The following is a 25,805-nucleotide window of genomic DNA, read 5'->3' on the forward strand; positions in this document are numbered from 1 at the left end:
GAAAAAAATGTACACGAGATTATAATTGCTCTTTTAATGTAATGTTACATCATAATTATATCGATAAAAAAAAAGTCTTAAGCAACAAGATAAATAAAATGTAAATATAAAAAAGTATAAGAGAATTCAGATGTAAAACTTATTGAATAAAGTTCGATGAGTTTTGCACTTGATTCGTCTTAATTCAGATTTATTTAAAACACAATGATTTTAACGGTTTTTTTTTCTTTTTTTATATACATATATAAAAATAATTTCATAATTAACACCCGTTTTTATAGTTTAACGCGAAACGAAAATAAATAAATAATTAAGAAAGAAAAGAAAAAACATATATGTATGCATAATTATAATAAATCACTGAACACATTACAACGGATTGTAGCAATAATGCAAATACATCTTTTGCAATTCGCAAACACTACTATTTTACAAAATCTCGGTAATTCTTAAGCAGTAAAGTATGACGACCGTGTACTGAGTGTAAAATGCGTGTTGTACTCTCTCCGTTTCAGTTCCCACTACGCATCGCTAAAATGAACGTGATACAAGCGCGACTTTACTCCCACCAAATGACGTTCTCGCTAGTATGTACATACATATGTATGCTTATGCCACGTACTCTTTCACATACACCTAACTAATCGAGTTTATTTAAACAGTGTTTATCCAAAGAATAAACGTAGGGGAAACCGTTACGAGAGAAAACGATATCTCATTTTGCAGGCATCACGATATTTTGTTGACCACAAAACTCTTAAGATAAATTTCATTTTCGACAATAAAAAACATTTGTATATCCAAATTTATATAAGAGTATTATAACATATTTATTTGTGTATATCTATTGCATTTTAAAATAATAATAATAATAATAATAATAATAATAATAATAATAATAAAAATGATAATAATAATAATAATAATAGTAATATATATCTATAACTCACCGCTTTTCTTTTATCCTCAGCACTAAGAGCACTATGGCTTCTGTGTCTAATAAGATCCATAACTTTGCTTACAGGATTCCTACTACTTTCAGATCCTGCTCTAGGTCTACTACTTTGTTCTTTGGATTCTCTAGATTCTCTGGCATCTTTATGATGTTCTTTTTCGGTGTGTACATCACCCGATGAACTTCCATGTGATCCTCTGTGAAGAGAATGCTATGAACAAAAGAAAATGTATTTCAATTAATACAATACAATATTGATAAGTATATTATTATTAAATAAAAATTAATTATCAAGCTAAATTTATATTTCACAATATTAATACACAATTTTGATATAATCCCTCTCATTCTATTTCAATTTTTATCAACGTAAATAAACTTTGGATGTACCTGCACAGCACTCTTCATATTGGCAATAAGACTAGGCTTTCTTTTACTGGCATCAGACTTGCTCCTTGGTCTGAAGGCATCGAAAAGAGCAGGCTTTCTTGTAGGACTAGCTGTGTCGTCGACTGAACCACCACCACCACCACCGCTTCTTCTACGTTCTGCACTGTTACTTCGACTGTTACTACGACTAGTAGATCCTGAACGTGTACCCGAAGCCTTTCTACCACCCTTGCTCGAACTGGACGAACTGGATACCGAAGGTTCAGGAGGTTGTTGAGGGAGTGGAGTAGAGTTTCCAGATCCTGGTGCACTTCCTGGTGCTGGTTTCCTAATAGGTCTTGAATGAGAACCCCAGGTACCTAATTACAAATATAATTCATTAGTATATGAAGTATATTTTATGAGTATCTTAAAAATGTATGTAAAATAATACAAATTATTTTTTAATAAACTATTTTTAATATTTAAAATTGTAAAATATATTGTTAATTAATAGAAAATTACCTGCTCTAGGCCTATGGCCTTGTTCATGAGAACCTTGATTATTATCGGCATCTTCGGTAACTATAGTTGGCAATGGCTGTGAACCAAGTTCCTAAAAGCAAAAAAAAAGTATTATCTAAATACAGTAATAAGACTTACTGAACACTTTGGAACACTTAATCGATTTACATCTATTATATAGAAGTATATAGTTTTCCAGCATATTCCGTAGTAACCTTCTACTTGAGAACCCATTGTCATATTCTGTTTAGGACATAATAACTCATACTTATTAAACACCCACACTGTAGAGATTAAATCCTTCAAATTCTAATATATAATTTGTAAAGTCTTTGTAGTCGGCGGAAGTTTGATCTAAAAGATCTCAACATCATGATGTCACTTCGTTAAGTATCTTGCAAACAGTATCAATATATTATATATACACAATATGCATTTATATATATATATATATATATATATATATATATATATATATATATATATTGTTTGCAATATACAGATAGTTCATCCTATGTTTCATTGAAATATTAAAAGATAGTGTCCCAAGTTATACCAACAGCAAAGAGATCAAAAAAATGATTGTCTTTTATATGTAGCATTTGCTTGTTCGATGATCCCAGAAGTAATAAAGGGATATAAAGTAAAAATTTTGTTTTTTTTTTCGCAATACAATAACAAATATCTTCTTAAAACATTCAAATTAAATTAACTGACTTATGTCGTAATAACAATTAATCTTTATAAAAACAAAAAGAAAAGAAAAAAAAGTCTCTGCAATATTTATAACTACCTTATAAGTTCCATATTCAGGGCAACGATCCAAATAAGGCACAAGTGAATATTTTCGGACTCTTCCTAAAGAAACCGATGACATAATAAACTAATTAAATAAAAAATTTAAAAAAACAACGAAAAAGCAAGTATTACAAATTGCTAACTTATAGCCGAATGAACTCGTATAATAAGAATGATGTACCTATCAGAAGACACAAACGTTAACTGACAAAAACTGATATAAATTCACATAAGGAAAAAAAGCGTAGAGGAATATCTGTCTATTATCGTGAATTGAAATCTTCTCATCATTGGTCGACATCGATAACAATATTTTCACGGACAATCATGTAGTCATAACGCTCATTGCCTTATCAAAGTTCTTAGAGATTACAATTGCAAAGAGGCTATATATGTATATCTCTGTTGTCTATTAAATAAACTATACAACGTTGATGCACTTATCATACTATGAAAATATAATCGCAAATTAATGTTCTAATTATAAGAAAAATTAAATTTATTTGATCTTCCTCTTCTTCTTATTTTTTTTCTTCTTATAGATAAAAAAAACACTGAAAATGGAAATATCTAATCTCTATGTTTTTTCTTTTCTTCTATTTTTTTTCTCTACACAACAGGATAATTCTTTCATAAAAGGCTAAGCTACGAATCTATACGTATGACTTATCTATTGTATAAACGCGTGTATGTGCGTATGTGTATGTGTGCAATGAAACTCATAAAAAAAGAGTGAAACTACGAGTATTGTTAAGATGATAAATAAAAGATTTGCGATTACAAGAATTGTCTGACTAGCGAATTAAAAGAAGAGAGAAAATTCCTATCTCATCGCATTAATGAATCTTTATAATGTCAATCGTAATCGAGACGAGGTCAAATATTTCATAAATTTGAGGAAAATAAATAGTTAATAAATCATTAGTGAAAAATCTACGATCGAATGAAAAACATTGCAAAGAGAAAGCAACGACTTGGGACACTATAAAGTAAAGAAAAAGAAAAAAGGAAAAGAAACAACGTATAACGGAATGCCATTCGTCATCAAAAGGATCTCCTATCTAATATCGAATAAAAAGTAAGAAGCCTACATCTAAAATAATATTTTTTAATTATTAATTTCTTTCGCTCTACCATCGCACATAAAGATATCATTTCTAATTCATAGTAAAGATGAGATCTAACGATCAGGATATTTATACACAAATGTGATGTTTTCGTCGTGTACATACACACATATACATATGATACAAAATAAATAAGTAAATAAATGAATAAACAAACAAATAAATAACTGTAAAATATATTGCATGCCAATAATAACAATAATAATAATAATTATAATTATAATAATAATAATCATAATAATAATAACAATAATAAAGGAAAACAAAAAAAAAATATATATACATGTCTCATTGGCATGGTAATGACATTGATTTAATTTCTATTGATTGCGAAGTTCTACGAATAACCTTCCCCTATGTTATAATTACGTAATCTCTCTCTAGTATCTGATGATCGTTGAGAAATATCAAAATAGGAGAATACATTATGCTTGATCGCCTAAGCCAAATACTACATACCAAAACAATGATTTTTTCTTCAACCAAACAAAATAGTAAGGGGTGTGCCGCTGTTGGTAGAACTTGGCGTAATGTTCTGAAATATAAAAGAGAGAATGTGACATATTTTCCGAGGCTTTACCTAACATATGAGTGGGAGAAAAAGAGAGAAAGAGAGAAAGAGAGAGAGAGAAAGAAAAAAAATAGAGAGAGAAACAGAAACTTTGTGTATTCTGTGTCATCAACGTTGAAAATACACTTAAGTAAATACAAAACGTATAACGAGAATCGCTAAAATATTTTATGCTGCTCTACTCATAATGATAATTAAAATAATATTAAATGTTTGAATCCTAAGTAACACGATTGCACTCTTTACATTTGTGGACAACCGACAGTGCATTAGAATTCTGCTAAAATTGGTGCACTTAACTTTACCAATGCTCATTAGATGCATTAATAAAAAACAAATATATAATAATTTTGCTTAAATCTTCTTCTAAATATAAACTAAGACAAACACTATCATCACGCTGCTTGATGTTTTTCAACAAGACTTTTCCAATGGCTTCTGCTTTTCATTTGAAAGAGACACTTACACATCGTTCTTTCAAACGTGTTTTAACTTATTCCTAACGTGAATGAATAACTTGGAATTAGAGTATGATCACGATGTGAATCGATGAATGATAATTTTCTCGTTATTATTAGTTATTTTTTTGTAATTAACATCTACCTTCCGCCGAACACATACCGAGCTTAATTCGTTGATCTGTACAATAATTAAAAACCAACGACAATTTCTGGAGTCGGGGATGGGGTTTGTTCATAGTTATAAGAATTCATTGAAAAAACCACAAAAAGAAAGAAAAAAAAAAGATTATTATATAGGGACTCACCTTTCTTTTTCTCTCCTGTATGAAGTCAACCCTACGCACCCATACTTCCTCAGTAGAATCATAATCGAGAGTGCTAGAACTACTAGCTTGACTCTTCATTTCTATCAAGCTACTGTCAAAGAATCTCTTGTCCAAATGTGGACTTGGTAATGGACTAGTTCTCGAGAAGGTCATACTGCTAGAATAAGAAGGTGGATCAGTAGCAGGAAAAGTCATTCCTGGACCAGTAGTGTGTCTTCTTCTAAGGGGTGGTTTTGTTGTTGAAGTTGGTGATGTTACAGTAGTCGTAACAGTTGACATGGTAAACCTAGAAGTTGTAACAGCTGTCGTAGTTGGAACTGCTGTAGTCAATGTAGTCAATGTAGTAGTTGTAGTAGTAGGCATAGTTGTAATCGTAGTCATCGTCGTTGCCGATGAAGCTGACGTAATCGATGATGTCATTGATGATGCTGCTGTCAGAGTCATCGTTGTCATTGGCATTGTTGGGTTAATGGATGTTATCAATGCGGATTTAGTTTCGGATATGCTCAAGGATTGATTCGATTTAAGATCGATTCTTTCCGAACTTGATCTTTCTGAGGATGTTGGGCTTGAACCTTTCGAAGATATGCTAGCTTCTCGAGTATTATCTTGAGACTCTTCATTCTTTGTTTCTTCCTTCTTACTGATAATTGTTTCTGCATTTTTACCTATAAAAAATATATTCATGTAATACAGATATGTAAATTGTGATATTATTTTTAAACGTAGATATTTATATATTGCGTGTGGTTTATATTATTTTAATGGTTGTTTAAAAGAATAAGTCTATATTACACGTTTCATCAAATTTTGTGCATTAACAAAAATTAATAAATATTAAATTAAAATATATTTTTCAAAATGTAATAAAGGTTTAGTATATTACATTAGTTGCTTCTATAATTTTTACTGTAAGCTATGAATGGTTTCTATGTTTTCCTGTTAATTTGATTACATGTAACATACACCCACTCGTTTATTAATTTTGTTTGTATACTGAAAGAAAATGAGTCATGTTTTTTGTTTGTTCGCTTGTTTTTTTCCTACGATGACGATGACGATGACGATAACAATGATGACGACGACGACGACGACGACAACAATGATAATGATAATGATGATGATGATGATGATGATAATAAAGAGTATAAAGAAGAGTTTTACAATTTTTGTTATCTATAAATAAATCACACCACGTAGAATTTACACACGTAGAATATAGTAGATCAGGCGTTGTGTTGCCTAAGTGGGGTGACTTTTTGCACTTGTAGGACGGCCGTTGCCAAACGAAACTAAACGAAGCTAAAAGACCAGATTGGTGTAACGCTAATCTTAGCACTCGCAGTCGAACGAGCTCTCCTATCTCGTAATAGCAATCTTCTCCTCTCTCTCTCTCTTTTCCTTTCTTTCTTTCTTTAATGGCCGAACCTGAAATTTCGTAACTTCGTCTTTTAACTCGCTTTTCTCGTTTCAATCGAATTCCCTCTGTTAACATATATATATATATATATATATATATATATATATACATAGGGAATTCTCTGATACTTGAAGAATCTTAATGAATTAACGAGAAAAAGAGAGAAAGAGATAGAGGAATATATATATATATATATATATTAATATATATATATATATATATATTACAATTAAACAAGATCGCGAGAATAGCGAGAATAAAGAGTTGGAGGAAGAAAAGTAAGCTTAATTGGATAGCAGATAGAGATAATGTTGTACTTCGTAGAAAATAAGAATGTTGTTGCGCTCGTTGTACTTGTAAATCACGTGCTAACATGAGACATAATTCTTGATCAACGAGAAAGAGCGAGAGCGAGAGAGAGAGAGAGAAAGAAATAGAGAGACAATTATATGAGAAAATGGAAACCAAACAAGCAAGTAAAAAACCCAACAACAACGACGACAATATATATCTCCATTCTTACCTTCCTCTGTTTCATATTCATCTTCTTCTCTGCATTCAGACAATCTTCTACCCCAAGGATAAGGACTATGAGTTTGATTTCTTGATGGTAACCTATTGACATGAGAAAGAAAGTAATGATGAAAGAAACTATCGACCCCATCAGAATCCTCTCCAGAGGATTGTAGCATATCCTTGAGGGCAGCCAATGAGGTAATAGTATTGTAATTGATAGCCGAAATAAGATCATCCTCGATGTCACTGTCATCAGTGGTATCTTCGTTTTTATTGGTCATTGTTTCCGTTAATTCGGTCGTTGTTACTGTTTCTTGATCGAGACTTTTACTAGGCTCGGTTTTTGGTGGTTCCGTTTTATCCTCTGAACTGGTTTCAGACTCGTCTTCGGACGTACAACTAGAGGTACTCGTACTTGATGTTTCCTCCTCTTTTTTAGCCGTTTTCGTTGTCTCCTCGTCGTCAAATACCTTACAACAATTGACTTCTGAACTTTCCTCTTCCTCCTCGTTGTTGTCACGCTTTTTTAATTGTTTATTATCTTTACAATCGTCCACATTCTTAGGCAAGATTTCCACGTCGGATGAAGCAGATTTCTTTCCTTCTGTTTCTACGTTCATATTGTTACGATTAACGACGTTATTGTTCTTCTTTTTCTTCTTGTTGTCGACATCGCACGAATCCTTGTTACTTTTACTATTACTATTATCCTCCATTGAGAAACCTAATTATTAAAAAAGAAATAAAATATCCTCTTTATTAATGTAATTCTCGTTTAATCGAACTTATTATTATTTAGTTGGTATAGAAACATTCGATTTAAACGAACTGTTAATGTAATAACACAGCCAAGATCGTTTGCATCCTATCTACTTGTTTCACTAATGAAAAAGCCGACAAACACTTTGGCTTTCTTTCATGATACCTTACATTGGCTCGTGTGAGACTAAATATAATATATATATATATATATATGGGTGTGTATTTATGCATGTATTTGTGGTATGATATTGCGGAGAGTCAACTCCTCTCTAGCTTACGAAGAATTTGTTTAGTCATCGCGCTTTGAGTGCGGTGCACGTATTGAGCATATAAACTGGTGGTACATACTTATGTGAGGATTACAAAATCATACATCACGCGCCAAGTGGATCATCGGAAATCAATATGATATCGAGAAATGTTGTAGACGCTCATACAGATCGCGTGTCACAGATGCTTCACAAGTTTTTTCATTAATCATCATGAAATATGAAAACGACTTATCTGTGATATTCAATTGATTCCTTGTTTCTTTCGTTTTCTTTTTTTTTTTTTTAGAATTTACCTTGTTTCAATTAGTATAATCGATTGATGAAACAATTGAGATGTAATAACAAAAAATAAATTCTTTTTTTGAACGTTCTATTTGATTATAAAAATATAATAATAATAATAATAATGATGATAAAACTCACCTTAATAATGGAAGTCAGAGTATTCCAGAAAGGCAGTCAGTATATACAAGCAGGAATTAATCTTCTAGAGTCGTCGAAAAGTAGAACGATCTTTATAATTTTATATTAACATGTTATGTATCTCATTTGTAATATATATATATATATATATATATATATATATATATATTTATCACTGTAATTTTCGTCGATTAAAATAAATTCAGTATAAGAAATAAAACGGGAAATAAAATTTGTCTCACGCACACGAATTTGAATTACGCGCCACAAAATGTTCAACAAACAGGATCGTCTTAAGGAGTAATTAAAATATATATGTTATATATTTATCTAAAATTTATTTTATATTAAATAAGCAATCAGAGTTAGAAGTTGACATGTTGTATTCGGCGTTAGAAAAACAAAAAGGCGTTTCCTTATATTTTTTAATCCTTCCTTCCTTCCTTCCCTTCTTTCTTTCTTTTTCGTCAAACGTAAAAAACTTTAATGAAAAGAAAAAAATGAAATTCAAAACGAAATTGTCTTTTCTAATAGAATTCTTCGAAAAAAGGCAAATAACAAGACAAATATTATAAATAAAATTGTGAGGTTAGATTAGATTTTCCTTGTGGTAAGAGACGTAAGAAAAAATAAGGTACCGTAACCAATTAAGTAATACCATCACGAGTTTGATCCTTTCTTGGAAATTCAAACATCGATGTTAAAAACTCTTGCGATTTTACGTCCTTTTATCCTCGTTCTTCAAAAATTCTTCTTCTAAAGTTGAAAAATATTACAAAATGTAAACAGCTGTACGCGCTCGTAGACGCTCGCTAATGTTCGTAAACACTCGGTAATGTTCGTTGACGTTCGGAAAGATGAAGAATATGGAGACTTAAGCGCTGTTACGGGGGGAGGAAGGGCAACACTGTTACATTTCTTTATGGCAATTTTAAAATATTGCAATATTTCATTATTACAATCGAACACTTTTCTTCTTGGTTTTCTTCCTCTATTTCTTCTTCGTTTCGATGAACAATGAATAATCTTCTAAAATGCAATAAATTAGAAAAATACGTTAACATTTCACGAATAATAATACATTACTCCTTTCGATGAAACACTTTTAAACGTTATCGACCAATCGACCGTTGAGGTTTACGCGCGAATTTTTGTTACGTTCTTTTTGAAAATAACAAAGAAATATTAGGAAGGTGGGGGAAAGGGAGCATACCGTTTCTCCGAATAAAAAAATTTAAGCGTGTCACTACACCTTCCCCTTTTTTCTCTCTCTCACCACCCTTGTTAAATTACTAACTGCTGGCTGGACTATTACGATGGATAAGATAGAAATAGAGTAAGAAAGAAAGAAAGAGAGAGAAAAAGAGAAAGAAAGAGAAACAACATGTCGAAAGGGGATGTCACGATGCGGAAAAAAGGATCGATGCGTTTTCTTCTCTCCTTTCCCCTCTCTTGCACGTTCTTGGCGTTAGCCGGCACGTTGCCGGAACGACAAACGACACGACCTTGAGGCTAAGCCGAGCGCATCCGTATCAACGCAATCGCGCACGTAACTCGAGCGATCTGGCTCCTACACCGTTCTTTTTTACCAAAATCGAATTTACTGATTGCACATATGTATGCATATATATCCGTATATAGATATAGATAGGCAAGCAAGAAAGAAAGAAAAAAAGAGGGGCTAGTGAACGAAATGAAAGAGACTAGTAGAATGACTTAATTCCTATTTCTAATGCGCGACTATATTCTTTCACACTTTCAGGAATCACGTCCTTCAAACTGCACATAAAATGGTCGTTCGGGCCGGCCCAGCTTTTTCCGCAAAATCATAAGGAAAGATAAGCGAAACACACATACTTTCTTCCTTTAGATCGTTCTGATTTGATAATGATAAAATACATGAGATAAAAAGAGAAAGAAAGATAAAGATATATAGATGTAGAGAAAGAAAATGTGTGTGTGTGTGTTTGTGTGTGGATGAGTGAGAAAGAAAGAGAGAGAAAAAAAAGAAAGAAAATAACAAACAAACACGTATTTTTCTTTTTAAGGAAATAAATAAACAACCACAAATGTGTACGAGCGTATGTGTATGTAACGTGGCGATTGGATCGAAGAGAAAACGCTTCCGATTGGCGTCTCTTCGATCCTTGTAGTAGCGCTGCCGAGAGCAGACTGATACCCCTCTTTTTTATTCAGCTTCACGCGCGCTCTCATCTAACTATACACAAACGTATGCAATTGCGCTAAGGAAAGTGCTGCACAATTTTACCCCTTTAAAAATGTACGTAACTCCCTCACCGGCCGGTCGTTTAAATGCTCTGTTACCGTTGTTTCGAGCTGCTGCCATTTGCACGCGTTAGGTATACGACTGGTTGTAGACTAGATATTTTTTTCTTTCTTTATTTCTGTCTATTTACTATTTCGTAGTTTCTATCTTGTTACGAGACTATGGCAAACTTCATATGAATTATTTGATTTAAATATTTTATTGATGATTTATATGTTATAGGTTTTAAATATTTTGTTTTTGTTCTAATTTTAGGTTATGTAGGTTTTCCTCAGGTATTTCTCAACGATTTGCTCTTTTGTAATGAAATGACTCACGTCACGTTTTAATATTATTCTAAGTATCGTCATCGTAGGTTATTAGTCGTACGATTCTGTAACACGTGAATCCACGTGAATACGTTCTCAATTTATACTCTTACACGATACAGTTAACGCTGTGCTGAAATAGATATTATGGAACTCGAATCTAAGATTATAACTAAGAGCGTGAGAAAACAAAAGCGTGCATACTACAGGCTTATGAGGGATATGAATATTAAATGTTGCGACAAACCTACCAAAGTTAGTTCTTTTTTCTATCGTTTGATTAATATCATTTATTTTCGAGCCTTTAAGTTATATTTTTTTGTCAATAGAATATACTGATTTGCAATGCAGGCTTATCCACTGGCTTAGATAAAGAAATGCTGCAGAATATTATTTCACCTATAATATCTAATTGCGAATTTATCATGCCACTAGGACGTACTTATTGTTTCATTAAATGTTCATTAGAAACTGATGCTATTCAATTGTACAATAAAATACATGGACGCTTTAAATTGAATGGTCAAAATACACCACTGTATTTAACGTATACTGAATCAGGTATATTACTTATTTATTCTTTTCGTTATATATATGAAACATATATCTAAGAAATTAAACATTAACTTTTATATTTTTTAGTACCTGATTTAAATAAGGATACACCCGATTCTATATTGCCACCTGGTCTGAAAGTAATAGAAGATTTTGTAAGCGAAGAAGAAGAGAAGTCTTTATTGAATATAATTGATTGGACAGAAGATGGTAATAATATTAATTTAAAATATCAAAGTATTTTTACACAATAGACATTTTTTGTAGGACCTTTTTCATCTGATCTAAAACAAAGAAAAGCTAAACACTTTGGATACGAATTTCAATATCATTCGAACGATGTTAATCCTAATACACCAATTATTCCAATTCCGGAAGAATGTAGATTTTTACAGGATAGATTTAAAAAACACGAATGTGGAGCATACGATTATGATCAGCTTACTATCAATCGTTATTTACCTGGTCAAGGTACTAATCACAAAAAAGATAATCAATACTCTATTTAAAATATTTATCTGCTTTATTTAGGAATACCTCCACACATTGACTCACATAGTCCTTTCAATAATATTATACTTTCTTTATCATTGGGTTCTTCATGTATTATGAATTTTAAAAAAGAAAATGCGAAAGTCAATGTTGTTCTACCTCGTCGTTCATTGTTAGTTATGACTGATGAAGCACGTTATGCCTGGATGCATGGAATTTCTTCAAAGCATAGCGATTTAATTGAAACTCCAAATGGAATGGTAAAACAAATGCGAGGTATAAGAACTTCATTCACATTTCGAAAAGTACAAAGAGGTCCTTGTACTTGTAAGTTTGTTGAATACTGCGATTCAAATAAAAACTCTTTTTCTTCTTCTATAAACAATAAGTCGGCAATGGAATTAGAACAATTTTATGTACATAAAGTATGTATAATTTATTAATAATGTAGATTTATATATTATAATCTAATGCAAATTGTAATTTTTTAATCGTATAAAAAATGTTTTTAGGTATACGATGAAATCTCAGATCACTTTAGCGAAACTCGAAGCAAAGGCTGGCCTAATGTAATCAAGTTTTTAAACAGTTTAAACGACGGCTCATTAATAGTAGATGTTGGTTGTGGAAATGGGAAATATCTTCAAACCAATGAACATATTTTTAAAGTATGTGACAAACGATTATAAGTGTTATTGTATTGTTACATGATGTTTGTACAGTTGTCAATTTTAATTTAACAGATTGGTTGCGATCGAAGTTCTAAGTTAACAGAAATATGTAGAAAAAGAAATTTCGAAGTACTCCTATCCGATTGCTTGCATTTACCATACAAAGACAATTCAGTAGACGGTGCAATAAGTATCGCTGTTATTCATCATTTGTCGACTGAACAAAGAAGAAAAAAGCAATCTCTGAAATGATACGCATACTCAGACCCTATGGTAAATGTTTGATCTATGTTTGGGCGAAAGACCAGAACAAAAATTCCAAGCAATCCAATTACTTAAAATATAATACTAATAAGAGAAATGATAATGATAATAATGCATGTACATTACAAAAAACTGAACAAAATTTGTTACTTCCTGTACATAGAAATCGAACAGAATTTACTCACAGCGATATGCTTGTACCTTGGAAAAAGAAAAGTGGTGATCATTTTCTCAGGTATTATCATCTTTTTGAAGAAAATGAATTGTCAATGTTATGTTCAGAGATTCCTCTGGTTTCGATCAATGATACTTACTATGATCAAGGTAATTGGTGCATAATTTTAGAGAAGAATATATAGTTGTGTACAAAAATAAAGATACTAAATAAAATTGTTTTTGATTTTATACTTTCTGTTTACTTATATTACATATATATATATATATATATATATATATATATATATACATATATGTGACATTATGTCATCATATATATGATATGTATAGATGTGATATGTATATTCACCTCAGCCAATAGCATTCACGTAACACTTTAAGGTTGGTTTCCATCGAATAATTGATCGTTGTGTATACTTTAGTCTAAATAATATCGCCATAATGCTATATCTTTAATTATAACCTATAATTTTTCATAATAAAATAATATATTTATTTTTAATTATTTTAATTATTTTATACAAAAGTATTATATTTAATATTTGTCATTATATTATATAAAAACTGTTTCTTACAAATAATGAAATATAAATCATATTATATACAGGGTGCGGCCAAATAACCTGTAATTTCTTATGAAAAAATAAAAATTAAAAATAATGTGTATACATATTACATATAGTTATAGACATGCAGCTAATAGTTAATAATTCTAGTGTTGTGATTGGCTAGATGAAATAGATTTGTTTACTGTGTTTGTAAATGCATTTCTACTGACCGAAAAAATACAAAGAACTGTTTAAAATGATTTAATAAATATATTGAAACTAATGAATACTTGTGGTAATCTACAGTGCTTTGTTGAACTTAAATACGAACGATAATTTGAAATATTCGATAGGTTAAAATAATTATTACCAATATTAATATTCAACAAACTGTGAAAATGCCACCGAAGTGTAAATTTCAAGAAGGTATATTTTTATATTATTACATAGCTAGAATAATTATTTATTTGATGTATTGTCACATATGCTAATTTCATTTTCTGTGAAATAGGTGAAAAGGTATTATGTTTCCATGGACCATTGATTTACGAAGCCAAATGTTTAAAATCATCCATCACGAAGGAGAAACAAATTAAATATTTTATTCACTATGCCGGTTGGAATAAAAAGTAAGTATAAGAGATAAATTCTAATTTGACTACTCTCATTATGAATCCTAATTTATATTATATTTAATTAATAGCTGGGATGAATGGGTGCCGGAAAGTCGTGTATTAAAATATAACGAAGCTAATGTACAAAAACAGCGTGAAGTGCAAAGAGCACATTCTAATCAACAAAGCGCACAAAAAAATAAAAAAGGTAGCACAGGCTCCAAAACGCAAGGAAGAAGAAGTGATGTTGGTAGAGAAAAAGATACAGATAGTAGAGCTAGCACACCAGTAGCAAATGTTGATAAAAGTATTAGTCGATTTAGTAAGAGTGCTAGTAGTATCGTTACACCTTCAACATCCCATGATACTCCTACAACTGAGGCACCACGCAAGAAGCGCAGGTTTGTTATTGAAATACTTTATTCTTTTTATTACAAATATGTTTTGAAAATAATAATAGTAAAATAAATTATATTATAGCCGAATAGAGCCAACGAGTGAAAATGAAGAATATCTGACTAAGGCTGAAGTTAAAATTAAAATACCGGAAGAATTAAAATTTGTACTGATAGATGAATCGGAAGTAATATTAAAACATCACAAATTACCAGTCCTTCCTGTTAAGAATACAGTCGATAAAGTTTTAGATGATTACGTAGAATCAAAGTCACTTGGAAAACCTGAATCTACTAAGTTAGTTTTCATATAACCTTTTATTATTTATGATGAAAGATATATTATAACAATAAAATGTTTAATTTTAAATACTCGTTTCAGGGAAAGCATTATGGAAATAACTAAAGGAATTAGGGATTACTTTAACATTACTTTAGGTCTTCAATTATTATATAAATGGGAACGTCCACAATTTATTCAGATGATGAATGACAATCCAGATGTTTTGCCCAGTCAAATGTATGGAGCGTTTCATTTACTTCGACTATTTGGTAAAGATTCTAAATGTCTTATATATAATATATATAATTATATTTCCTATGTAACTATAATATAGTATATATTTATTTACTATATAATTTTATTTCCGTTTATTTTCAGTTAGACTAGGCGGTATGTTATCCTACACTACTCTAGACGAAAGGAGTATACAATTATTGCTATCTCACTTTCATGAGTTCTTACAATACTTGCAAAAGAATCATGTCGAACTATTCAGTTTGCAACAAGATTATACAGATCCTCCACCAGACTATCATCGAAAGTACGGTTAAGAAAATTCTAAATAATTAACATATTAAATCGTTTTTATCGAATGATCGTAGTGTACTGCAACGGCTTACATTGTTAAAAAGAATTGTAAATTATTGCGAATTTTACAATTTATTTTATAGTAGATATTCGTTAAATCGCCTGATAAACAAATAATAATAAATATACTAGCGGAAACAAACTATTCCTAATTTTCATAGAATTAATTAAATGGTTTATTCTTATAGTTGATGTCAGATGTAATAGTGAGATACAAATTGCATAGAAATTTTTATTATAAAAAGAAATACGTAATACTAAAAATTGCAAAGAGCAACAAATTAACGTCAGAATATAAATGAAAACGACTTGATTATTATTTACTTGATATATCTTTTTAAATTAAGTTATTTCATTTTTTATCTAAAATTTATTATTTTCTTCTTGACAAGCTTACATTCGAAGATAGTGAAGTGAGAAAGAAGTAGGTTAACCAATTAGAAATGAAAGAGAGACTGATTAGCCAATCGGAAACGAAATGAATGGAGTCTAGCCAATCAGATATGAGAAGTAGAGAATTGGACTAATTAGAAACGAGAATAAGACAGTTGAACAAATCAGAATCGAAAGTGAGTAAACAAGAAAGAAAGAAGCAAGAAAGAGAGAGAGATAGGATGGTGAGTAGAGTGAGAAGGGTTGAGAAAAAGTGGGAAATAACAAAACAAGATGTCCGTATCAGCAGTCGATAAGAGTTTATCACGCAACGCGCTTAGCATATACGTTTGTAAGCTTTCTCTCTCTTTCCGTAAACGCGCAAGCAAAACAGCCAAGTGCCGAGGAAACCCCTACTAACCGTTTCACGAGCGTCAGTGTGCTAGTCAGTGGCAAGAAAAAATGGCGGATGTCGACTTGAACATCGACAGCCTCATACAAAGATTATTAGAAGGTACGTGATAATGAAAGAGTACTCGCGAGAGATCACAGTGTAAGATTATTAATATTAACTTCGCTTTCGATTTCGCAAAGAGGCGTGCTTTTATTCGTATTAAATAATCACATTAAATCGAACCAAGTATTATCGTGTCGCGTATTACTACTTCGCAGCAGCAACAGCAGCAACATCAGTGTACACAACTTATTTTCGAGCGAGCGCGACAAATCGAACGGTACGCGTCGTCCCATTTTATCTTTTTGTCATTTTACTTTTGTACGACTGATACAATGAGATATCGTGATTAATTATTTCAAAGTTTAGGGGAGAGTTGTTCGCTCGCTCGCTCGCTCGCTCGTTCGCTTCTACGTATATACATATCTATTTCTAGTTGAGAGCGTCTTTTTCACGTTATGTAGGAAGTTATTGCTTAAGAAAAAAGAAAAAAGTATAGATAGATAGGTAGATAGATAAATAGATATATGGATAGATAACAAATAATGCGATAAATATCGATCTCTTTTCTTTTAATATTTTTTCAGTATACAGAATATATATTTTAAAAATATTTTTTAATGTGAAATGTTTGATCAACCGAATATATTTTGTTTAGTTTTAATAACTAGAAAAAAAAAACGATTTTTTTCTGTTTTTCTTTCTGCCTTTCCTTTTCTCTTTCTCTTTCTCTTTCTCTTTCTCTTTCTCTTTTCCCTCAATCTTTTTCTCACTCTATCTTTACCTCGACAAAACGTGCATCGTCGGCCCTTTCGATGCTTCCTCTCAAAGTGTACAACACGCAGAAAGACCAGGTTCAGAAGAAAGCCAAGCTAAAAGATATTTTCTCGTCGGATTTTGTCGGTATGCATATTATACATTTAAAAGAAAACCAAACCACGAAATCCATGTAGTTGCGCTATTATGTATACTTCGTTTTTATTTTTGACTTATAATATTATCTTTTTCTTTTTTTAGTTCACCCAATTTTCGCTTAATCTCGTGCGTCCTTTCATAGCAATCGGGGTAGACGCAAAAATTATTGTTGCAAAAGAGATTCCAACAATAATATACGGTTTCTTATTTTATATTATTTCTTCTTTTTTTTCTTTTTCATTTTTTTCAGCCCTTCGTCTTTTTCGCGCTCGAAAGCTTCGCGCAGGAGACACACATGCATATATATACATATACATAACTTATTTATTTTATTTACAACAGCATGTACAATGGCGGAAGCGTGGAAGGTAGTTATATGTCTTGAAAACCGGTTAGCAATATCGTTTTTGTTGATTCTTTTCTTTCTTCTCTTTCTCCCTTTCTTTCCCTTCCATTTTACGTAAGTACTTACTACGACTTCTTTCTTTCAGGACATCTTTCTTTCTAATTTCAATTATCCCGCCATTTTTTAATCCTACCTACAACTGAGTCAAATCAGTAAGATGAATTTACGACGGAAATGTCCTTATTTAGTCTTAATCAACGTAGTATCGGAAAATTTTATTTAATTATGTGGTACATGAACATGTAACATATAAAATATATATACAAAACGCGTTCACACATTTGCAAATAAATAGACGATATATACGTAAGAGTTATTCGCTTGTAAAGAGTTGCAGCTCGAATAGACGCTTTTATGATGCGTGTGCAAAGCTTTGCTATTTTATCCTCGATAATGGACTATGCCAACCATAATAATAATAAGAATAAGAATACGAAGAAAGTTTATATTCAAAAATGTCCGAAGTTTTGAATTTTCTGTAGCATCTTTCAAATGCTTCTATAAACCTGCATACGCAAGTTTAAATTTTCGCGGGTTATTTATTGAATACGTAATATTCGTTCTTCAAATAATATCCCCTCCTTTTCCATCATTTTTGTTTGTATTATCGAAGAGTATAAAAATATATATATTTATCAAGATTTTATTCTTATTTACTTAGACTACGTAACTAATTCAACGATAAGTTGTTTTTCAACTCTAGACAGATTGATTTCTATGTTTATAAATAAATTAAATCGGTTAAAAAGAAGAAATAACACACTTGTACACATACATGTATGCATACATACATACATACATACTTACTTACTTACTTACTTACAATGTTAATAATGATAATTAGAAGAATATTTTGAAATGATGTCATGTTCGTAATAAGAAATAAGGTAGGAATTGGGATGGTTGTAAAGAAAATGATCTAAAAGCGTCATGTAAAGGTGTTGCTACAATGACATATGAGCTTACCTTTCTCCCACTTTACGTCTTTCCTAACATTACTCTTTTCTCTCCATCGCCTATCCCCTCCCGATCATATCGTTATTCACGAGGCGCGAAATATACGTCGAAGTATTGTTCGCGTGAACGAACATCATCGATCGTTACGCGTTCTTTTTGCATTTTTACCTGTACGAAGAGATCGCTGTTATGCTACCTTTTTACATAATCACTCTTTATTATCATATGTATGTATATATTAAACATTTACTTCTTTTCTTTCTTTCTCTCTCTTTAATTTTGTTTTCTCTCTTTCTGTGTTCCATATTTTTAGTTGTACAAGGTCATTTATTCGTAATGCCGTGATATCTCAATGCACGTATATTTACACATATACAAATATATATATATGTAAGTGTGTATGCATATACGTCGTTTGAAATAAAATTCTTGCTAACATGGAGAGGATATATGAAACTCGTTCTTTCTGGAATGAATATCGTTATTGTCGTAGGTGGAGAACGATAATAGATTCTTTCACTCATATATAAATGCCATATATGTGTGAGTTTGTGTATTAATGTATGTGTAAGCCCCTGCTGTGTTTGTATTATGTATAAACCATTATATACACTTAACTTGATAAAGTCTAACCTTTATAATTCAAATTTGTTTCTTTTTTATTAAATAGGTTCTAGCATTATTTCAATATAAATGAATTAAGTGAACTGAGTTTATAGATAAATTTAGTTAGATAAATAAAAGTTTATATACATATAAAGCGTAATCTGCATATTTGATAAATAATTTATTATTTTTTATGTGGAAGATAGTTTAGACGATTATTTGAATATAAATGAGTCAGACAAATACAGGATAAAAGAAATTGACGATTCTGATGAAATAAAAAGTCATGTAAATAATAATATATAATTCATTATTATTTAGAAAGATAGGTTAGACTATATTAAATAAAGTTATAATGAAAAGAGTGTATGGGCAATATATATTGACAATTAATTTCATAATAAGAAAGAAGTGTCCATTCATTCATCTGTTCATCTATTAGTATCACAAGGGTGAACCACCAAGAGAAGTTATTTTAGCAAGTGGGATTTTTTTTTCTCGAGGTTGATTTGTCAGTCCTATGTTCAACCCTTACATTGGTTGGCTTGTACGACAAGCAGGGGATATTCTATTTTTGACTCATAAGGGAAGAAACATGAACAATAAGTATTATATTTAAAGTAGAATATGCTCGATGCTGCTATTCGTGATGCTGCCTGCTAATAATCGTATACCTCCATTATCGAAAACTAAAGAACTAATGAAACTCTATAACAATCTATTGGAATAACAAATTATAATTTATGTGAACACAGTAAGAGGATGCAGACCGGGAAAGACAGTAACAATGTCCGAGGGAGAAGTACGTGGACTTTGTTTAAAGTCCCGTGAGATTTTTCTTCAACAACCGATACTTCTGGAATTGGAAGCACCTCTTAAAATTTGCGGCGACATTCATGGCCAATACACGGATTTGTTGAGACTATTCGAATATGGTGGATTCCCACCCGAGGCTAATTACCTTTTCCTTGGTGATTATGTTGATCGTGGAAAGCAATCTCTCGAGACGATATGTCTCTTGCTAGCTTATAAAATCAAATATCCTGAGAATTTCTTCTTACTACGTGGGAACCATGAATGCGCCAGCATTAACAGGATATATGGATTTTATGATGAATGTAAAAGAAGGTATAACATAAAGCTTTGGAAGACATTTACCGATTGCTTTAATTGTCTACCAATAGCCGCCATTATCGACGAGAAGATTTTTTGTTGTCATGGTGGCCTCAGTCCAGATCTTCAGGTGATTTCATCGTACTTTTATTTTTTATATTTTATTTTTAAAAATTGTTTCTATAATGTACAAAATTTTATTTGTATATTTATAGAGTATGGAGCAGATTAAAAGGATCATGAGACCCACAGATGTACCTGATACTGGTCTTCTTTGCGATCTACTTTGGTCTGACCCTGATAAAGATGTTCAGGTAAAATAAATCTAAATGAGTCCTAATTTTTAATTTATCTTCTAGAGAGTAAGACAAATATTTTGGTATATTTGAATTTAGGGCTGGGGAGAAAACGACAGAGGTGTTTCTTTCACCTTTGGTCCAGATGTTGTATCCAAATTCTTAAATCGTCACGATATGGATTTAATATGTAGAGCTCATCAAGTTGTCGAAGATGGTTATGAATTCTTTGCTAAAAGACAACTGGTCACTCTCTTTTCTGCTCCTAATTATTGTGGAGAGTTTGACAATGCTGGTGGCATGATGAGCGTCGATGAAACATTAATGTGCAGTTTCCAGGTATAATAATGTGTATATATATATATTTAAAAAAAAAAAAAAAAGAAAATAAACCCACATATTTATATTGGATCATTATTCTGAACCATTTTTAATCAGTAGTTTACATATTAATAAAATAAAAAGACATTGGTCTAATAAATAGAAGTTATTTACAACAATCGAAAAGTTAAATAGCAAGAATTTTTAATTTTGTTTTCGTGTGCAGATCTTGAAACCTTCAGAGAAGAAAGCAAAGTATCAATACGGTGGTATGAATACCGGTCAAGCAGGCAGACCATCTACACCACAAAGAAATCCAGCGAAAAAGAAATGACAGCCTTCTGACCAAAATGAACAATTAGTATTCTCTTTATTGACAGTGCTGAAAGGTAAGGTTTGTCTATTTACGAGAAAAGGTCGTACAGATTCGACGGGACGATAATCTTTTAATCGCAGAAACTAGTAAGGACTTTATTTTCACGTTTTTCAGCATGAAGACGTCGAGCTCGATCTAATCTATCCTAATCCGTTAATATATAAAAGATAAAGTGTGCGTAAGACGATTACTCTTATTTTTTATGTTGATTGCATCTTAAACGTGAGATATTGCGGTTCTAATTATTCACAAACGATAGAATTTATTTCTGTTCATTTTTTTGTTTTTTCTCCGTTTCTTCTTTTTTTTTCTTTTTCATTAAACTAGGCGACGTCTACGGTTCTTTGAAAAAATACTTTGCATTTTTTCTTTACAAAGAAGATAATAGTCTACGATTGATAACGGCACAGAGAAATCTACAAGACACAATAAATTAAATTTTATTGCAATAACTTTGTTGTTTGTTTTCGATTATATTTATGGGAGATATAATAATTCTCTTATGTTATGATTTTCCATTTATAATAAATTATAAAATGATTATATATAGATATAAATATATATGTCTATATATAATAAACATATATATTTATTTTTTATTTTTCTATATACATATGCATATAAATATATATATATATATATTTAAAGTCATTGCAAATAAATTGTGTTCTAACATTCTCTGTAGCCGTTGTAGTTATTTTTTTTTTTTTTGGTCAAGTATTAATGGTCCGGAGAACAATTTAAAAGTTTAATTAAGTATTTATTGCTTCCATGCTTGTGAGTTCAAAGAGCATCAATTCTAGATTGATCAATGTCCGCGTTGTTTTAGAGATTTTTTCAACTAATTAATTACTACCATTATTATTATTTATTGTTATCATTGTCCATCATGCAACGTTATTCATAGTCATCTTCATCATTATCATCGTTGTCATAATTATCATAATTATCATTACCATCGTAATCATCTCATTGTCTTTATAATTGTTATTCTCATTATAAGCATTGCAGTTTATTCAGTTATTAACATAATATAGAATGCTGCAAGTGTACATAGTAAGAAATGTCTGTAGCGTTTATGTTCTTTTATTATCTTTTATTTCTCTTTTTCTTTATTTTTTTTTAACTTTTCATTTTATTTTTTTCATTCTTATTTTCTCTTGTTTAAAGATCACATTAAAAATATTATTGATTTTAATATTAGCAATCTCTGCGATAATATTTGATTATATGCATACCGAGGGCACGTTCAAAGATATCTAAATATATATATATATATATATTTTATTTATATTTTTTAATCCAATGTGAGTTGGAAATATATGATAAAAAAAGAGATGAGAGAAATGAAAACAGCATTTCTGATAATAAAGTAAAGTATTTACTACTAATTATCATAAATGATGTTTTTTATTGCTAGGATATTATGTGTGCGAACAAATGGGGGATTTAAACAAAGGATTAAGTTCAAATATGAAAAGTTAATTGCTCGAGTTCCAAGCAGCACAATCATTCTGTTTAGATTTCTTGTCGAAAAGTGCCAAGTTATTGAAACACAATGTGCAATTGATGATATGTGGTTGTGATCCGCTTGGTATTTGTTGACATGATTTTTCTTAAGACTAATGAGATTCAAACGTGTAATGAGATTTTTCTGTAATTAATTAAATAACAAATTAAATAAATAAACAGGTAATATAAATGAGGTCCTCGATACGCAATTGACAATTTTTATGTTAAAAAAAAGGAACAGAGAGAAATTGTCTTTATTTTTAATTTTTTTTTTCGACTAAAATAAAACAAAATAAATGAAAAGATCTTTGAACGTATATATACTTATCTCTTCCATAAAAAAAAGAAAACAATAAATAAATCAATAACATGAAGTTTATAATAATATCGGTACCACGTAATTTTTGATTTCTTCGCATTTCTAAGTTGCCATGTTGTATAAATAAAATGAACGATCGATAACGAAGCCACGCTCGTTAATATGCGACGTTACATTTTCTACACGTTGATTCCTTCCATTATTATTATTAATTTAATTAATTACGAAATATAAGTAATTAATTATTATAAATGAAGATATAATTAATAATATTATTATTAGAGAATGTCACATACTCTACCGCTACTATTATTATTATTATTATTATTATTATTATTATTATTATTATTATTATTATTATTATTATTATTATTATTATTATTATTATTATTATTATTATTATTATTATTATAATTATAATTATTATAATTATAATTATTATAATTATAATTATTATAATTATAATTATTATAATTATTATAATTATTATTATTATTATTATTATTATTATTATTATTATTATTATTATTATTATTATTATAGTTACTACTATTAAATTGTAGAGAAAGAAATTTCTTTTTAATTGCATTCTTAATTGCATTTTTAATTATGGTATAATACTAAATATTACCGCCTGTATTGTTTTACTTCTTTTATTATAGCGCTTATTATGAAGTAACTATAAATATATTTTATAGTTTGACATTTTTAATTAGTTACTTGATCTATGAAGCGTGATCAGCCGAGAGTGAAGAAGAAGAAGGATGAGAAGGAAGAAAAACAGGAGGAGGAGGAGAAGGAGGAAGTAAACAAAATGGAAATATTTGAAGAAAAGCAAATATACGTATATACATTCATACATATATATAAGTCGATAATTATGAAAGCAGTCTAAAGTCGCATTTAAAATATTTCAAAGATATAAATATATTTTTTTTCACAATGTACACACACAGATATATCTTTATATTTTTAAAATTGTTAAATTACATAAAAGAATGAGTAAACGGTCTCATCTCGTTGAAAAATACTCTCGTTTCCGTTAGATCACTAAAATTAAGGAACGATAGGCTCGATTAGTAGTTGGATGGGTGAATGCTTGAGAATACAGTGTGCTATTGATTTCAGGAAGGTATGTTAAGGCAGCAAAAAGGCATTGTTAAGGGCTCTTAAACCTGTAAAAGGGAGAATAATGAAAACATACATAAAAGGATATTTTTTTTCAAGAATAAATAATATATAATATATAATAATATATACTTACTTTTGTTTTTGTACATGCTTGTGCCTCATTATAAAAAAATCTTCATTTCAGTTCAAAATATCTCAAAAATTAAAAAATGCTTACAGATCGCTTTCATAATTGCTCTTTTATGTATATATATAAAGATTATGAGGAGATATTTCCTTCTTGCTTACATATATTTCTTTTTCTTCCTCCGCTGTGCATCGTCGGTTACTCGTGGAGATCATGTAACCATAAGCGTAATTCGACGTAATGACGACAACAATAATTGCAATGGCAATGTTTAAAAAGATCATTTTAAATAAAGATAAGCCAGCTGTTGTTGTTGTTGTCGTAGATCAATTGAAAATAAATAAGTGCAAGTTTGATGAGCAAAACAAGACCGAAACTTTTGGTCTTCCCTCCATTTCCCACGCCCATTTACCTTTCTCTCTTTTTTGATGAATGATTAATAATGGAGTGGTTGTGATTCCCTTGATATGCATTTTTTGTCCCAGATTCATATATTATTATTATGTTTTTATATATATATATATATATATAAAAACAAAATAAAATATATATATACTATATTTGTAAATGGGTAAAAGTCAATCGTGATTCGTCGATGGATGGATCATTTTGTGAAATTTGAGAGAAGATTAAGGATTAATTACGAATATTTGCATAAACTAAGTTAATGAAAAGATGACTAAATAAATAAATAAAAATAAGAAACGATAAAGAGAAAGAGAAAGATAAGACCATCGATCGAATCTCGACAGAAATGTAGCCCAACGAGTAATTTAAAAAAAACATCCTGAAGATGTAAAACTTTCAAATAATAAACGTGCATATTGTTGTACATATCTTTTCTTTCTCTCTCTGCAACGATTCATTCATTAATTATTATTATTATTATTATTATTATTATTATTATTATTATTATTATTATTATTATTATTATTATTATTATTATTATTATTATTATTATTATTATTATTATTATTAATATTATTATCATTATTATTACTATTATTATTATTATTATTATTATTATTATTATTATTATTATTATTATTATTATAATTATAATTATAATAAAAGGGTCATTTTTAATTTAGAATTAATTATCAAACGAAATACAATTAGAAATGTTTTTTTTCCTTTTTTTGTTTAATTTTTCCAATAAGTTTCTGGCAGTGTTTATTATTATTTTATTCTCG

General features: G+C 30.0%; 4 protein-coding genes across 7 annotated transcripts in view; 3 read left to right on the plus strand and 1 right to left on the minus strand.

Annotated features, from left to right (window-relative positions):
• Window positions 1-9,324, minus strand: part of LOC107069076 (SNF4/AMP-activated protein kinase gamma subunit) — a 26,011-nt gene extending 16,687 nt beyond the window's left edge. The window contains exons 1-7 of one of the 2 annotated variants that reach the window (XM_015326041.2): window positions 9,184-9,324; window positions 8,526-8,589; window positions 7,076-7,792; window positions 5,112-5,800; window positions 1,850-1,940; window positions 1,346-1,704; window positions 951-1,166 (exon numbers count right to left, since the gene is read on the minus strand). In XM_015326041.2, the coding sequence (XP_015181527.1) occupies window positions 951-1,166; window positions 1,346-1,704; window positions 1,850-1,940; window positions 5,112-5,800; window positions 7,076-7,784 (2,064 nt within the window). In that variant the 5' untranslated portion in view covers window positions 7,785-7,792; window positions 8,526-8,589; window positions 9,184-9,324. Of the gene's footprint in view, window positions 1-950; window positions 1,167-1,345; window positions 1,705-1,849; window positions 1,941-5,111; window positions 5,801-7,075; window positions 7,793-8,525; window positions 8,616-9,183 lie in introns of both variants that reach the window. The other variant, XM_015326039.2, reaches the window with a different exon arrangement.
• Window positions 9,325-10,685: 1,361 nt separating this feature from the next.
• Window positions 10,686-13,507, plus strand: LOC107069077 (tRNA (carboxymethyluridine(34)-5-O)-methyltransferase ALKBH8). The gene is given in 8 exon segments (XM_089172097.1): window positions 10,686-10,806; window positions 11,068-11,375; window positions 11,450-11,681; window positions 11,763-12,146; window positions 12,207-12,592; window positions 12,680-12,835; window positions 12,911-13,070; window positions 13,073-13,507. Coding segments are annotated over 7 exon segments (1,815 nt in total). The 5' UTR covers window positions 10,686-10,806; window positions 11,068-11,267; the 3' UTR covers window positions 13,462-13,507.
• A 221-nt stretch (window positions 13,508-13,728) lies between these two features.
• MRG15 (mortality factor 4-like) lies at window positions 13,729-15,849 on the plus strand. Its single transcript, XM_015326050.2, has 6 exons — window positions 13,729-14,253; window positions 14,339-14,456; window positions 14,531-14,842; window positions 14,922-15,134; window positions 15,219-15,388; window positions 15,498-15,849. Exons 1-6 carry the CDS (start codon window positions 14,226-14,228, stop codon window positions 15,668-15,670), a joined length of 1,014 nt encoding a protein of 337 aa, XP_015181536.1. The 5' UTR covers window positions 13,729-14,225; the 3' UTR covers window positions 15,671-15,849.
• A 464-nt stretch (window positions 15,850-16,313) lies between these two features.
• On the plus strand, window positions 16,314-25,444 carry LOC107069080 (serine/threonine-protein phosphatase PP1-beta catalytic subunit). 3 transcript variants are annotated; one of them, XM_089172099.1, is made up of 7 exons: window positions 16,315-16,593; window positions 17,365-17,436; window positions 20,173-20,660; window positions 20,746-20,844; window positions 20,926-21,165; window positions 21,374-21,536; window positions 21,638-25,444. In XM_089172099.1, the coding sequence occupies exons 1-6, from the start codon at window positions 16,542-16,544 to the stop codon at window positions 21,479-21,481; spliced, it is 1,059 nt and encodes a 352-aa protein (XP_089028225.1). In that variant the 5' UTR covers window positions 16,315-16,541; the 3' UTR covers window positions 21,482-21,536; window positions 21,638-25,444. The 3 variants fall into 3 exon arrangements, with proteins under 3 accessions (XP_015181537.1, XP_089028225.1, XP_089028227.1); XM_015326051.2 differs by having other exon boundaries at window positions 16,314-16,593; window positions 21,374-25,444; XM_089172101.1 differs by lacking the exon at window positions 17,365-17,436 and having other exon boundaries at window positions 16,325-16,593.
• Window positions 25,445-25,805: the final 361 nt, after the last annotated feature.

Source organism: Polistes dominula, unplaced genomic scaffold (assembly GCF_049000335.1).
Source record: "Polistes dominula isolate Pdom_NZ unplaced genomic scaffold, Pdom_raw_medaka contig_73, whole genome shotgun sequence".
Lineage (NCBI taxonomy): Eukaryota > Metazoa > Arthropoda > Insecta > Hymenoptera > Vespidae > Polistes > Polistes dominula.

Coding starts and splice junctions, on each gene's coding strand:
- MRG15 (XM_015326050.2), top strand. CDS start 14,226: ATGCCACCGAAGTGTAAATTTCAAGAAG. Junction 14,843..14,921: donor GCACCACGCAAGAAGCGCAG/GTTTGTTATTGA, acceptor ATTATATTATAG/CCGAATAGAGCCAACGAGTG. Junction 15,135..15,218: donor GGAAAACCTGAATCTACTAA/GTTAGTTTTCAT, acceptor TACTCGTTTCAG/GGAAAGCATTATGGAAATAA.
- LOC107069080 (XM_015326051.2), top strand. CDS start 16,542: ATGGCGGATGTCGACTTGAACATCGACAGCCTCATACAAAGATTATTA. Junction 20,845..20,925: donor ACCCTGATAAAGATGTTCAG/GTAAAATAAATC, acceptor ATTTGAATTTAG/GGCTGGGGAGAAAACGACAG. Junction 21,166..21,373: donor CATTAATGTGCAGTTTCCAG/GTATAATAATGT, acceptor TTTCGTGTGCAG/ATCTTGAAACCTTCAGAGAA.